Genomic DNA, 13,621 nt, shown 5'->3' with positions numbered 1-13,621 from the left:
CTCAGGAGCCCAGTATTTTACTTCCTTTTATCTTCATGACTTGAAAATGCTTTGTAAGCTCTATTACCAGGAAGCCTCGGGGGCTTAATAAAAACACTCCCCAATGTGGAATTTTATTCAAAAGACCAAGAGAAATTAAGTCGTTCTTAAGCTTGTTAAAAAGAAGGGTTTTAACTTGCCCCTCCTAAGAGTATTTTTTTGGTCTTGATTGATGTTGCTGTTTTTTTGGAGTGATACTAAGTGTTTAATTTAAAATATTGCATCCATTGTCATTAGGCCTGTGATATTATCCAGTTTTTACTCTGTAGCTGTTACTAAGATTTGTGAGCTTGGGATTTTCATTGAATTTTTGTCACCCTCATAGGCTTCTACTGAAGATGCGGGCAAGACCATGGTGAGGGAGCTGGTTCATAGCTTCCTGATGGATCTCTGCTGTTCGCTCAAGCACGGGATTAATTTTTATGATGCTTCTCTTGGTACCTTTGGCAGGTAAAGTGTAGCACTCTTGTGAACCCCGAGTGTTTTCTCAGAAGTCATCACATATGTGCCTTCCAGGGGAAATCTGTAAATAATGGAAGTATAGTGGGTTAGAACAGGAAGTGTGGACGTCATCTCACTCACTTTAGTGGTGAGTGGTTGGAGACCCAGAGAGCTTCTGGTCATCGTGTGCCCTCGGGGCAAAGGTCTCAGGGTAGCATTTGACTGAGACGCATAGTTTGAGAGATCTCAGCCAGGGGGTTGCTGCGTGTCGAAGACCGTGGTGTCGGCTGGATCTGAGAATGTCTTACACCGCCTTCCCAGACAGGGCAGGCACCTTCCCTGACATGGGCCGCCCTGAAACCCTGAGGCGGGTACTGTTGTCATGCCAGTTCCACAGCTGAGGGAAAAGGGCACGGAGAGGTCAGGTCACTTGCCCTGAAAGTGGCAGAGCTCGGATTTGAACCCAGGAGCTCTGCTTCAAGCCCATCCTCGTAACAGCTGCACAGTGCCCCTCTCCTCAGAGAGGGCTGCTAACCAGTTAGGATTTCAAAGTTTTGTTTTTACAGTTATGATAACATTTTATATATAGTCGAAAGCTAGTGGTTTAGATTATATTCTTTTTAGACTTTATCTTTGTGTCATGTAACTATGATACATATCCATGTTAATATTTTTAATAACCAAAATGGGCTGCTGCTAGATATATTGTTCATCAACCTGCTTTTTTCCTGTTTGACAATAAGCATATTGGACATATTCTCTGGCCACTGTGAGTGACTCTTGTTTTTTACCCTTTTGGCATTTTATTATGAGGATATAGATGGTTCGATTGAGTTTTAACCAGTCCAGAAATGACTGGTTCCTTCAGAATGGGGTCACACAGTGAGATTTTTCTCCCTGCTCGTGACTTTAAACTTGTTTTGATTCTGAGATTATCGTGAATTAACTTGCCACATCATTTTTTTCCTTTAATTTGTTTGGTGATAATATGGCTTTTCTCTCACCAGTGAGAAAAAGCTCATTTTTCTACTCAAATGAACAGCAGACTTTTATAGTCTAATATAAAACCATGCTTAAAACACACGCGTTTTTTCCCCTTAAGTAGACCCATAGAATAGGTGGTCATTTAATGAGCATACTGAATCAACTTGTGGGTGTGGGTCTGTTTAAATAAGCTGAGGTTTACGTCAGTTTTTGAAGCCGTGCGCAGAAGGCAAATGTTTGTGCTTAGGGGAGAGGAAGGGAATTTGGTTTGTGGGGACATTAATGGAAAGCTGAGAAATTGAAATGCGTGGTTCCCCAGTAGATGTAAGCCTTCTTCCCGTATTTCATTTCAGGTCTCTGTGCACATGTGACCACATCAGAGAGGCCTTCCCTGGCAGCCGTTTTCTGAAATAGCCCTTCCTCCATGACTATCCTTTTGCCTGGCTCTTGCTTCTGATGGTGACTTATCACCACCTTGCGTATTTATTTATTTGCTTGTTCATTGTCTGTAGGTGAGAATCAGTGAGAACAGAGGCTGGTCTCTTTCAGATCCGCAGTGCCTAGGACAGTGCCTGGCACGTGGTAGGTGTTTGAAAGCAAGGCATCATAGCGTAGGCGAGGATGGGCAAACTTTTTTTCTAAAGGGCCAGATAGTAAGTACTCTAGGCTTGGTGGGCCATACAGTCTCTGTGGTGACCGCTGAACTGCACCATTGTAGCACCAAGCAGCCATGGATATAAACAAATGGGTGTAACTGTGTCCCAATAAAGCTTTATTTACAAAGACAGACAGTGGGCCCTTGTTTGCCAACCCTGCTGTAGAAGTTAAGAGGACAGGTTCTAGAGTCGGCTCTGAGACCTTGAGCAGATTACTACCCCTCTCTGCCTCTCTTACCTCACCTGTAAAATAGAAATAAAATTAGTACCTGCCTCAGAGAGAGGTAGAGTGTGGTCACTGCCCAGAGCAGTGTCTGGCACGTACTGACCACTGTGTCAGGATACGTGCTATTCATTTTATTACATTGTCGTTGATTAAAATGGGGTGTGTGTGTGCACGCAGTAGTTTTAGCACTTTTTGTGGATTTAATATTCCGTTCATTTGACAACACAAACTATATTTTGCTCATGAATTTTTCATATTAAGAATTTTAAACTTTTAAAAGCATAGTTTTCTCATCGAAATTATATTCTTTTCTAATTCAATATTTGAAAACCTTTTACTGTATATGAAGCTATTATACAGCATCTTAGTTTTAGTTTATAAGGGGATACAAAACAGTGAGGGTCTTAGAAGCCATCAACATGTTGTGCAAATTAGGCAAATCCTGAGGTTTTTCTGGATTTTATGACTTCCTAGTCAAGCAGATGTGAAAATGCTTCTTTTCTTGGAAGGTATCAAGGCAGGTAAAACCCAGAGTCCTATGGGTTTGGCCGTGTTGATTCAAGGCTAGTTGCTCCCTTTATGCAAGTTTTAGTGTCCGTATGCTTTTCTGCTTCTTATTTTGTCATCATCCTATACTTTCGAGAACTGCCCACTTTGGGACAAGTTTTGAATATTATCATACAGTAGATTTTTAATCCTATTTTACTTTCCTTTGGCTGCTAAGTGCAGGTTTAGGACTTTGAAATGAGCTAGAAACAGGAGGCAGGCAAAAGACCTGTGCAGAGATTTTGTGCCGTCTTGTTGAGTTTTAGAAATAATTTTATGGCACTATGGACTGTGTAACAATTCATCAGCACTTCATGTAAAAGAAAAAAAACAAGCTTCACCTTTTGAAAAGAAAAATGCATCCTCTGTATTTTTTATAGTTATATACACATACATATTCATTTATATACATACTTTTTGGGTGTAGTTGGAGAGAAGAGTTTAGTAAAATCTCAAAATGAAATTTGGGAAGTGGATTCCTCCCGGCCGATTTTGTCCTTTCTTTACACTGGCCTTGACTTCTAGGCAGACTGGTAGGTGGCTGGGGTGGATAGAGAGAATGTGTTGCTTCTTCTTCTTGGAAAGTCCAGTGGAACTCAAGGGAGGAAAGGAGAGATGGGGCACAGGGCAAAGTAGAAACTTTTTCAGCCACTCGGAAGTAAGGGGAGAATTTGAGCCCTCTGGTGGAGAGCTGGAACCCCACAGGCCATGAAAACATCCCACTTTATTCCACGCGGGAAATTCACCAAAAATGAACTTGCCCAGGGCCGTGTCACAGCTGCGTTTACTGACAGGATGCTGCAGAGCTGCCGTTAGTATCCCGAGCTCTCAGTGTGTTGTGAAAATTCCCTGCTGACCACTCTTCTCCTTTCTTTGACAGAGGGGGAAACCTGACACTCCTGCACTTCCTGCTGGGTTTGAAAACTGCGGCAGACGATGAGCTGGTGGCTGAACTCGTGGTGAACATCCTTAAAGTGTGCCCGGACCTACTGAACAAATATTTCAAGGAAGTAACGTTTTCCTTTCTCCCCAGAGTGAAGTCCACTTGGTCAAATAACATCAAACTACTAAACAAGGTAAAAACACACGGGCATTTCAAAGTCTGAGATAGGGTGGGAGGCAGCGGGTAAGGAGTCGGGGGACTGACAGGCAGGGGAGGGAGGAAGTGACATTCTGATCAGCTGTACAGTATCAAGAACCTGGTTCAGCCCTTCTTCAGGGGGTATTTTAGATCATATAAGTGCGAGTGTCCTTATCTTCTTAGGACATTTTGCTTTTAATTGAGCTGAATTTTGAGGTTTATGCCTTTTGAATCTGTTGGGCCAATTGCATCTTTTTCATCCAGATTTTGCTTAGATTGAGATCATAGTGAGTTTCAGCACAGTTAGGCTGGCATAATGAAATGTCTGAATTGTAGCATAGTTTTTTTTTTTGAAAGATTGGCACCTGAGCTAATATCTGTTGCCAGTCTTTTTTCTTTTTCCTTGTGCCTCGACCTGGGCATGGATTATCTGTAAAACAAGCTTTTATTCGTGTATACTCTCATTTTACATGGGTGCCTATGTATGCAGTCCCTGCGTGTGTTTGGGACGAGAAGGATGCACTTTGCCCCTCAGCCCTGTGGCCAGCACCCCTGTTGGGAGCTGCTCTGGTGCTGCTCTCCCGGGGAAGGGGAGGGAGCAGTGCACGCCTGGGAATGAGTCCTCACTTCTCTGCTTAATAGCTGTGTGGCCCAGGGAAGTTACTCAGCCTCATTGAGGTCCAATTTTGTTATCTATAAACATTTCTTATTTTAATGTAAAATATCCCGACCCCAAAGGGTTGTTGTGAAGCATTAAGGTGATGATGTAATTTGTCAGGTGCCGGTCAAGTGTGGTTACTGGTGAGCTATACTGTCGTTAGTTGTGGCAGTGACTGACTTGCCATCCGAGGTTTTAAGAGGCTCCCAGGCTGCAGGCCGAGCTCTGTTGAAGGTCAGTGCCCCAGTAACAGCCAGTCTCGTGACCTGACTTGTCTTTAACAAATGGATTTGGGGTTAATCTTCTGGACCCTGTTCCCTGTGGCGAGCTTCAGACCTTTATTCCTATAATTGTGTCATTGGAACAGCTTCGCTGTGGGGTGCCTGCAATTAGCCTCAGGTTTGAAATGTAACCTCCTGCACTGGCTCATTTTCTCTCCTCCTTTTCCTAGATCTATGAGGCCCAGCCTGACATTTCCCGGGCATTTCAGACCAGAGAGTTCATCCCGTTGCCTCGGCTCCTGGCAATGGTGATGGTGACCACCGTGCCCCTGGTGTGCAATAAGATCATGTTCACCCAGGCGTTAAATGTAAGTGGCTACCCCGCTTCTGGAACTTTCTCTTGCTAATCCCGCCGGCTGTGCTGGGGATTCTTCTGAGAATACCGGCCTGGATGTGTTGGACCGTGTTTTGTCAGTAAGCCTCTGAGGCCTTCCCTGAGTGCGAGTTGCTGCTCACCTGGGAAGGGACCCTGGAGCCCGAGGCACGTTTATGCCAGAGGGTGACTGGGTGGCCGATGTTGTCCCTACTGCAGCCCAGAGCTGGGACTGCCGGGTCCCTCCACGGCTCTCTCGGCCGCCTGAGGGAGGGAGAGTGTCAGAATCAGAGGAGGGGAAGTGTGTTCAGTTACAGCCCAATGTCTGTATTAAAATCTCGGTAGTTTAGGATTTCTGAGCAGGGTGGCGCTGCAATTTGCCGAGCAGATGCTTTCTTTGGTGGCTTAAGTGAATACTGTTAAGAAATTTCTGGGGAACGTTTACTTTGAGGACCAGCTGCTTCAGGCGTTTTTGGAGGACGTGGTCATGGAAAAAACCAATACTTAAATTTCTCATTATTATTTATTATAAAGATACCCAACTCCCATCAGAAGCCACCTTCAGAGGGATTCGTGCATCTTTCACCACAGCATTGTAGCTGTGGGTGAATGGCACCTTAGTTGTTGACACACGTGGGTCCTGGGTCCTGCCAGCCCCTCCTAAACCCAGGTGGCCTCAAGACCTACCTAGGAGAGGCCAGATGTTCAGAGGGGTGCAGGGCAGGCGGAGTCCCTTTCTTCCAGGCAGGCTGGCTTATTGTGTGAACACATCAGGAGCAGAGTCTGCACAGGCATGAGCAGACCCCATCGTGATGGGGCAGTTTCCGTAAGGTGGCGTAGCTCCTTCGGTCATGCAGTAGGGTGAAGCATTTTTTTTTATATCTATCCAGGGTTGTGCTGAGAGTGGGTGGGTGGGGTGAAGAACAGAGAGAAGGAGGCCTATGTGGGACTAGGCAGAAAGGTCTTTTGTTCTGGTTGCCAAATCATAAGCCAAATTAGGACCCAGCTAGCTTGCCCGTCTGTTTTGTGGGAGACACAAAATATTTGATCCCAAGGGGCTGCAAGAAGATAGAATTGAAAGGAATATGTCAGATGCTGCCTCTCATGGGTAGAAGATAGTTTCCTCTGGCTGGCTGTGTTTGCGCTGCCCTTCGAGCTGCCTCCTGGCGGTCTGGGATATAAGTGGCTGTCTTCTCTCCCTCCCACAGTGCTGTTTCAGGAGAGAGGGGCTGTACCCGCAGGGGCATGGCTTTCCTCCTGCCCGTGCTGCCATCCTGTGCAGGGCCAGGGCCAGCGAGGCAGAGGTCACAGCGTGTCTGCTCCTTGTGGGCCCCTTCCAAGCTGTGACAGTATGTTAATACCGGGGAGACTGGTGACTCGGGCATATCTAGGGGATGGGCTTGTGGGTTTTTTTCTTTTTTAACATTTTTCTTTTATTCTTTAGAGTATTATCTGAAAAATTTTAACATAGGATACATTTTAGAATCAGGAAGAAAAGAGTGAGCTTATTTCGGAAGCAGGAAATAAGGTGTGTGGAGGCAGCGTGTCAGGCTGTTGGTTGAGCTCTGCTCCCTGCCGTCCAGTGTACATGTGGACACTTGTCAGGCCCTGCCTTTGAAGTGATTAGTGGGGTGGGAGTCGTTACTGCTTTAGAATATTTAATAGAGTGCTCCTTTAGTATACGACGTACGTGTAAAATGAAACCCCAGCTAAGTGGAACGCTGGGGGAGTGGGTGTCGTGGTTATTAGGCTAAAAGTCTGTCGAAAACCTTTCTGTTTGTGCCTGACTGTCAGTCTACGGGATCCCAGCCAGTGCTCCAGGCTTTGCTGTCCTTGGGAGTCACCTGGGGCTGGTTGAGTTGCTCGGACTGGGGCCTGAGATGGTGTCTCCCGAGCGCCCAGGAGGTACCCTCACTGCGCTGGCCCAGGACACGCCACAACTAGCCGGGGCTTGGGCTTTCCCTCTTGTTGGTAGTAGCGCAGGTTCTTGAGCTTTATTCAGTCTCCACAGCGAGTGGGGATTTTGAAGAGCCCCCCGGCTGTCCTTCTGAGTACAAGTAGAGAACGTGGGTGTCAGAGGCCTGGGGTTGGGGGCCACTCGCTGACCGAGCCTAGAGGTGGTGGTTCACACTGAAGTCCTCATGCTCTTTCTTGTCGTCTTTCCACCTGACGTTAGCTGCTTTTTCGGGGGCTGGTTGGGTTCTGGTGAGATTTTGGCTGCTGTTGATGCGGATAATTCATAGGAGCTGAGTGGCTGTCAGGGGGGACTTGCCAAAGACAGATGGTAGAACAGAAGTAACTCTCAGACTCTTCCTCTGGTAACGGCCTTCCCAGCAACAGCTAAGGTCAAATTTGCAGGAGGTCAAGAGGGCAGGGTCCCCAGGCTACCTCACAGCATAGAGGCCAGTTGCTTTGCCTCTGAGTGACCCAAGAAGGGGCAAGAGCCAGCCAAGCCCCCAGCTTCGGAGGTGTGTGCCCACCAGTGCAGGTTAAAGACGTGGATTTCGCTCTTTCTTCCCAGTTGGACAGCAAATCAGTGAGACACACAGCATTCTCCCTTCTGGCCGTCATCTTGAAGAGAGCATTAAAAACCGTTGACTACTGCCTGAATAAAGAGGTGTGGCAAGAGTCAGGCGTGTACACGGCTGCGATGATGGAAGAGTTTGTGCGGCTCTTCAGAGAAGCTCTGAGCAAGGTAGGCCTGGAAGCCAGGCTTGGCCTTCTCGGGAAGTTTCCAGGGCTTTCTTTCCAGTTGTCACAGAAAGCACACCAGGTGGAAAAGGCGGTCTTGGGGGCACAGAGGCTGGGTGCTCAGTGAAGTGAAGGGGTGGGGTGCTCCTCGGGCCTCAAGTCTCATCAGGGGCTGCTGTGCCCTTCCTGTGCCCCCACCGCTGCATACCCACACTGGACTGGGGCCGCAGTGGTGGCCTTGGGAAGCCCCTTCCCCGCCATCCTCCCTCTGGCTTGTTCTGAGCGAGGAAGGGCGGTCATCTGCAGACTGGCAGCTGCCCTGAGAGAGCCAAGGTCGTGCCGGGCCAGGTCCCCCAGCTGGTCCTCAAGACGTGTTTCTTTGTTCCCAGTGTCCTGCTCAGGTGAATGAGTCTTAAGGGGCTGCTTTTAATTAGCAGCACTTATTTTTTAACCAGATCCTTCTTGTGTACAGTTCTAGGAACTGATCCACAAAACGGAGGTCACAAAAGGATTCTCATCCTGCTGTCCTGGCTCTTTCTTATACAGTCCTGCTCACACTCGCCTACACTCACATGTGTTTGCACCTCCCCTCTGGTTTTTGCTTCTTGTTACTAGGTTCAGTTCATTTGTTTCTCTTTTTCATGTGACTGAGTTTTTGTTTCTTTGTTTTACCTTTTAGATTTTACCGGACCTGAACACCATCGTGTGGGTCTGGCAGTCACTTAGAAAACAAGACGCAAAACAGGACGACGAGAAAGGAAAGCAAAGGGGCGATAGGACTCCTGCTGCCTGCGTGGCTCCCGAGTGTGGTGAGGGTTCCGTGGGGCCTCTGCTGTTTGCAGACAGAGCTGCCTGGGGATGGCTCCTGTCTAGAGGGCTTTGAAGCCTCTCTGGCTGTGAATGAAGCCTGTGTCCTTTTTTGCTTGGGAGAAGAATGGAATTGTAGATCGAATTCTGACGTCTATTAGAAATGTGCCCAAGCTCTGTGCCAGCTCTGTGTCTCTCTGAAGACGTGAACAGTGGGGGCCATGTGCTCTGGCCCTTCAGTGGGGGGGGACCTCTCTTTAGCTCTGCAGATGGAGGTGGCTACATAGTATAAGTTAGGTTGACTCAGACTTGTTATTGGCCAGGCGGTGGTCTTTGTGTCTTATATCTGTACGAGGGTGGTCACTGCTGTGTGTCCCTCTTGTTCAGATGAGGACCCTAAAGCACAGAGGGACACGGTGGCTTTAACCTGTCAAGGTCACAGCACTAAAATGGGGATTTAAACCCGAGCTGTTTGAAGAGCCTGGACTTTTTTACCGTCTGGGCTCCTGAAGTCCAGTGCCTCAGGGATCTGTCTGCATCTGTAGCGTTCAGCTTGAGCTGAGAGCAGTGGGTCGCAGGTGGCACAGCTGCTTATCTGTGGCTGATTGAGGACAAAGAACAAGTGTGTTTCCTAACTCAAGCGGTTTTGTTTCCGTTCAGACGATGCAGAAACCATTCTCTTGAAAGCTGTTCTGCTCCAGGTCATATGCCTCTACCAGAAGGTGGTCCCGCACGTGGTCATGCAGTACAACTTTGATTTCAGCAAGCTCCTGAAAGGTGTGTGTCCGGGGACTGCAGACGGCCTCCGCTGTTTCTGCTGGTGGGGACGAGGGAAGTGCGGATGAACCAGACCCGGGAAGGCCGGTGGGCAGTTGAGCCGGTGTACGAGATCCACCTGCCTGGTTACTGTTGTTGGACCAATACTATTTAAATAGCTGGTCTTCCTTAAGTAAATGGCAGATGAACACTTAGCAGCAATGAGAGAGGAGAAGAGAGGAGCCAGCCAGCCTGAGTTGCCTGCCACAGGTGACTGACAGATCGTGTGACAGGAACTCTAAGGCCTGTTTTCAGAGGAGCCGTGGTGCAGAAACGAGAGCCCTGAGAGGGATGCCCGTTCACAGAGGCACCTCTGACATAGTTACTCGTATTGTACCCAGCGAGTCAGCTTCAAACCGCCTCTCGTGAAAGTCGCCTTCTGCTTGTCTGGTCACGTTTCCTCGATGGAAAAATTTGTCTAATAAAATTGACATGGTAATTGGGCCTACGGAAGAAGACTTGCAGAAATCTCGTTCTGGGAATTTATATAAGCTCTTGAAATAATCCTATTCAAAAGCTGTAATTAACTTTTTAATTGTTGGAAGGCAAAATGTTGTCCTTGCTGTGAGAATATGAAATTTATTAGAACATGGCGATTTATTGCTTAGTCCTGCATCCTTCCCAAGCAAAGGAGAAACCCAGAAATCAGGCCAGACGATGAGGACCCAGTCTCGGGCTTGGGTGGCCTGTCTGCTTACTAGATGCTTGCAGCCTGGGGAGCAGGGCCTGTGGCCCACCTCAGGGTTAACCTTCATGAGAGCCCGGGCCTGGAGGGCAGCCTGGGGTGTGGGGCTTAAAGCCACAGGAGGAGGTCAGTGGGGGCTGAGGGGCAGGGAAGGGCTTCTTTGGGCCAGCGGAGTCTGGGCTTTTCATTGAAGGCTTTGGATAGACCTCGGGAGGGAAGGACGTGTCAGGTGAGGTGTGTCTGGGCAGAGGAGTGCATCCAGCCTGAGTGAGGGTGCACATGGGACCTGGGGGCGGGATCCTTTTTATTTGTGGATGTGGGGTTCCTTATCTGGTTCCTTATCTGGCCAGGGGCAGCAGTTGCCGGGCACCCTCCTCCGCGTGACTCCTTGCGCATTCTCCTCCTTTCCCCCCACAGGCATCATCTCCGAGCAGGGCCTCCGAGAGGAGGCGCCTCCTGTCCTGCAGCACCACATGCTGCAGGTGGCCCTGGAGCTGCCCGCCAGCAAGTTTCTGTGGCTGAAGGCGCAGGTAGGAAGCAGAGGGCCTCCTGTCGCGAGCTGGCCTGCTGGCTGTGTTGGTTTTTTGGCCTGGGAATTTCGAACTGGATCCGGACCCTCCCAGGGTTGGGGGCATGAAGGAAGGTGTTAACAGTGCCCCTTTTAGAAAGACACGTCCAGAGCAGAGGCCAGGTCCTGATTCACGGCCCAGGAGGCCTGGGACTCTCTTCGCTTTTGCAAAATAAAGTGCTTAATGTGTCCTTACTGAAGATGTATTATTGTTGGGTACTGGGAGTTCTTTGTATTTTTTATCTTGACTATTTTAAAACCTTTTGGAAGATAAACAAAATACATTACTTCTCCTTTATCCTCATCCCAGAAGAGCTGAAGACAGAGACAGAGATGGAATAGATAGCAAGCCAGGAGAAGGTTGAGGCTGGTGGAAAATCAGTAAAGATTGCTGGCCTGTTTTTCTGTGTCTTTAATAATATCTTCCAGAATTTCCTGGATGACATCATGTTGAATCATAAAGGGAAGTCAAGATGCAACAGATACTGATCTGTGTATTTAAACACAGGGTGCTGAGTCACTTCTTCCAAAGAGGGGAACATGACCAGGCAAAATTTAGCATTGTCTTAGTGTATTTCTTCGTAGCTCAGATGACTTTTTTAAATGACTAAGATCTTATTTAAGATCCCACGTGGAATCAATAGCATAGAAGTGTGTGTTGGCACATTTACATGGGGTGTTTCCAGAAAGGTGTAAGAATGCTGTGGCACTGGGATCCGTGTATCTCCCGCAAGTCCTTCTCCCTAGGGTTCACCGGCCTCGTGGTCGAGGGTTGTTCCTCTTGAGAACCCGTGTGTGCCGGGCTGACACGAGTGCTCTGAGTGTCAGCTCACTTAGTGCCATTTAAAGATAGGGCAACTGGAGCACAGAGCGGTTAGGGAACTTCCGCAGGGTCCCCACCGTAAGTGGAGGATCCAGGATTGGACTCAGGCCCAGAACCCTGCGGTCAGCCTTTACACCCTCCCCCACCCCCGCCACTGCCAAGAGCACACTTCACCCACCTCAGAGAATTGACGAGCCGTGGACATTGTTGGCCTATTCGCCCCAGCTGAAGAGGGCAAGGGGATCTGGATGATTTAATTGGAACGTGAACAGGGGCCTCCTACTTTGAAAGGATTCATATTAGAATATTAATTTGTATTCCATGCCCCACCTTCTGCGCTGTTGGGCTTTGTGGACACCAGTGCTCCACGTGTTGAGGGGCATCCTCACTGCTGGGGGCTGCAGGGCCACTCCAGTGAGGCAAAGGCTCGGCGGGGTTTGGGCTGGGAATCGAGCTCTGTGTGTTTCTCTGAGATGCATGTTCAAAGCCTAAAAGCCTTTGTAGGAGGCTAAGTTGTGTGTCAGGAGTCGATTGTATTAGCACCAGCATCCTGCTGAGACGCGCAGGTGCTGCCTTTGACGAGTCTGCCCCACCACCACAGGCAGTGCCGCGGCCAGGCCCGGGCTTGGCTCCCAGTTTGGCCGTTGAACAGCCAGTTAGCTCCTCGTGCCTCAGGGTCCACATATGTAACATGGGAACAGTGGGCCCCACCTCGGATTGTTGGGAGGATGGAGTGAGTCAGTGTATGGAAAGAAGTGTGACGGCGCCAGCACCTGGGGAGGGCCACCGTGCTTCCTGTTGTTACTCTCTTTTCACTAGGCCGCTGTCTGGGGGTTTGGGTGAGTTCCCTAACTTCAGAGGTTCCTCGTACGTGGAATCCCAGCCATCTTGCCTGGTGGTTAACGTGGGGTGAGATGAGTGGCTGGGCGGCACACTGGGCGTGCAGTCCGTGTTGCTCGGCAGACAGTGGCCTCTGTTACGTTTGTCACCTTCTGTTGTCCTAACGCCAGGAAGGACCAGATGCAGAGATTATCGGAGGAGAACGATCCGTGTTTTACTTACTGATGAAAATGTATGTGACCAGCAGCCACGTACAGCTCAAGTCATCCACCAAACTGCTCATCGTGAAGGTGAGCATCTTCTCCCAGTTACTACTTTGGAGAAGCGTTTTGCACAGTCTCTACTATAAACACAACAATTGATGAGTTAAGGATGTTTTAGGACTATCGTAACTTAAAAAGGAAGGCTTTATGGGGCCGGCCCCGTGGTGAGTGGTTAGGTTCATGCGCTCCGCTTCGGCGACTCAGGGTTTTACCAGTTTGAATCCTAGGCACGGACATGGCACCACTCATCAGGCCATGTGAGGCAGCGTCCCACATGCCACAACTAGAAGGACCCACAACTAAAATATGTATGCAAGTATGTACTGTGGGGCTTTGGGGAGAAAAGGAAAAATAAAATCTTTAAAAAAAAAAGGCTTTACAGGGGCTGGCTCCATGGCCAAGTGGTTAAGTTTGTACGCTCCGCTGTGGTGGCCCAGGGTTTGGATCCTGGGCCCGGACATGACACTGCTCGTCAGGCCACGTTGAGGCAGCATCCCACATCCCACAACTAGAAGGACGTGCAACTCAGATATATACAACTGTGTGCAGAGGGGGTTTGGGGAGATAAAGCAGGAAAAAAAAAGAGATTGGCAACAGTTGTTAGCCCAGGTGCCAATCTTTAAAAAAAAAAAAGGCTTTACAGCAGCTTAAGTTTGTCATGTCTTCAGCGTGGCTGTGTTCCCAAGAGGCATCAGGGCGAAGTACAGGGGAAAGCATGCACTTGGAAGTCCTTTTCCTAGATCTGAGTCCTGGTTCTGCCACATCCTGGGTGGCATTGGACAAGTTACTTAACCTCTCTGAACTCAGTTTTCCGATGGAGAATGGGAATGATGAAACCGTAGGATTGTGGAGAAGATTACATGTGATAAAGTAGTAGGTCATACCTCCCACATTGTAGGCTAA

General features: G+C 48.7%; 1 protein-coding gene across 5 annotated transcripts in view; it reads left to right on the top strand.

The window, feature by feature from the left end:
• The window catches only part of URB1 (URB1 ribosome biogenesis homolog), a 69,400-nt gene that overhangs the window by 14,570 nt on the left and 41,209 nt on the right, over window positions 1-13,621 (top strand). For all 5 annotated transcript variants that reach the window (XR_011533985.1, XR_011533987.1, XR_011533986.1 and 2 more), the window contains exons 8-15: window positions 365-489; window positions 3,773-3,968; window positions 5,083-5,220; window positions 7,747-7,920; window positions 8,596-8,725; window positions 9,384-9,500; window positions 10,642-10,754; window positions 12,626-12,745. Coding sequence is in view for 2 of the 5 variants with exons in the window: in XM_070597771.1 (XP_070453872.1) it covers window positions 365-489; window positions 3,773-3,968; window positions 5,083-5,220; window positions 7,747-7,920; window positions 8,596-8,725; window positions 9,384-9,500; window positions 10,642-10,754; window positions 12,626-12,745 (1,113 nt within the window). In the remaining 3 variants the exon portion in view is untranslated. The remainder of the gene's footprint in view (window positions 1-364; window positions 490-3,772; window positions 3,969-5,082; window positions 5,221-7,746; window positions 7,921-8,595; window positions 8,726-9,383; window positions 9,501-10,641; window positions 10,755-12,625; window positions 12,746-13,621) is intronic.

The sequence above is a fragment of the Equus przewalskii genome, chromosome 27 (genome assembly GCF_037783145.1).
Source record: "Equus przewalskii isolate Varuska chromosome 27, EquPr2, whole genome shotgun sequence".
In the NCBI taxonomy this organism is placed as follows: Eukaryota; Metazoa; Chordata; class Mammalia; order Perissodactyla; family Equidae; genus Equus; species Equus przewalskii.
The sequence above is the reverse complement of the archived record's forward strand: the minus strand, read 5'-3'. Positions and strand labels throughout refer to the sequence as shown.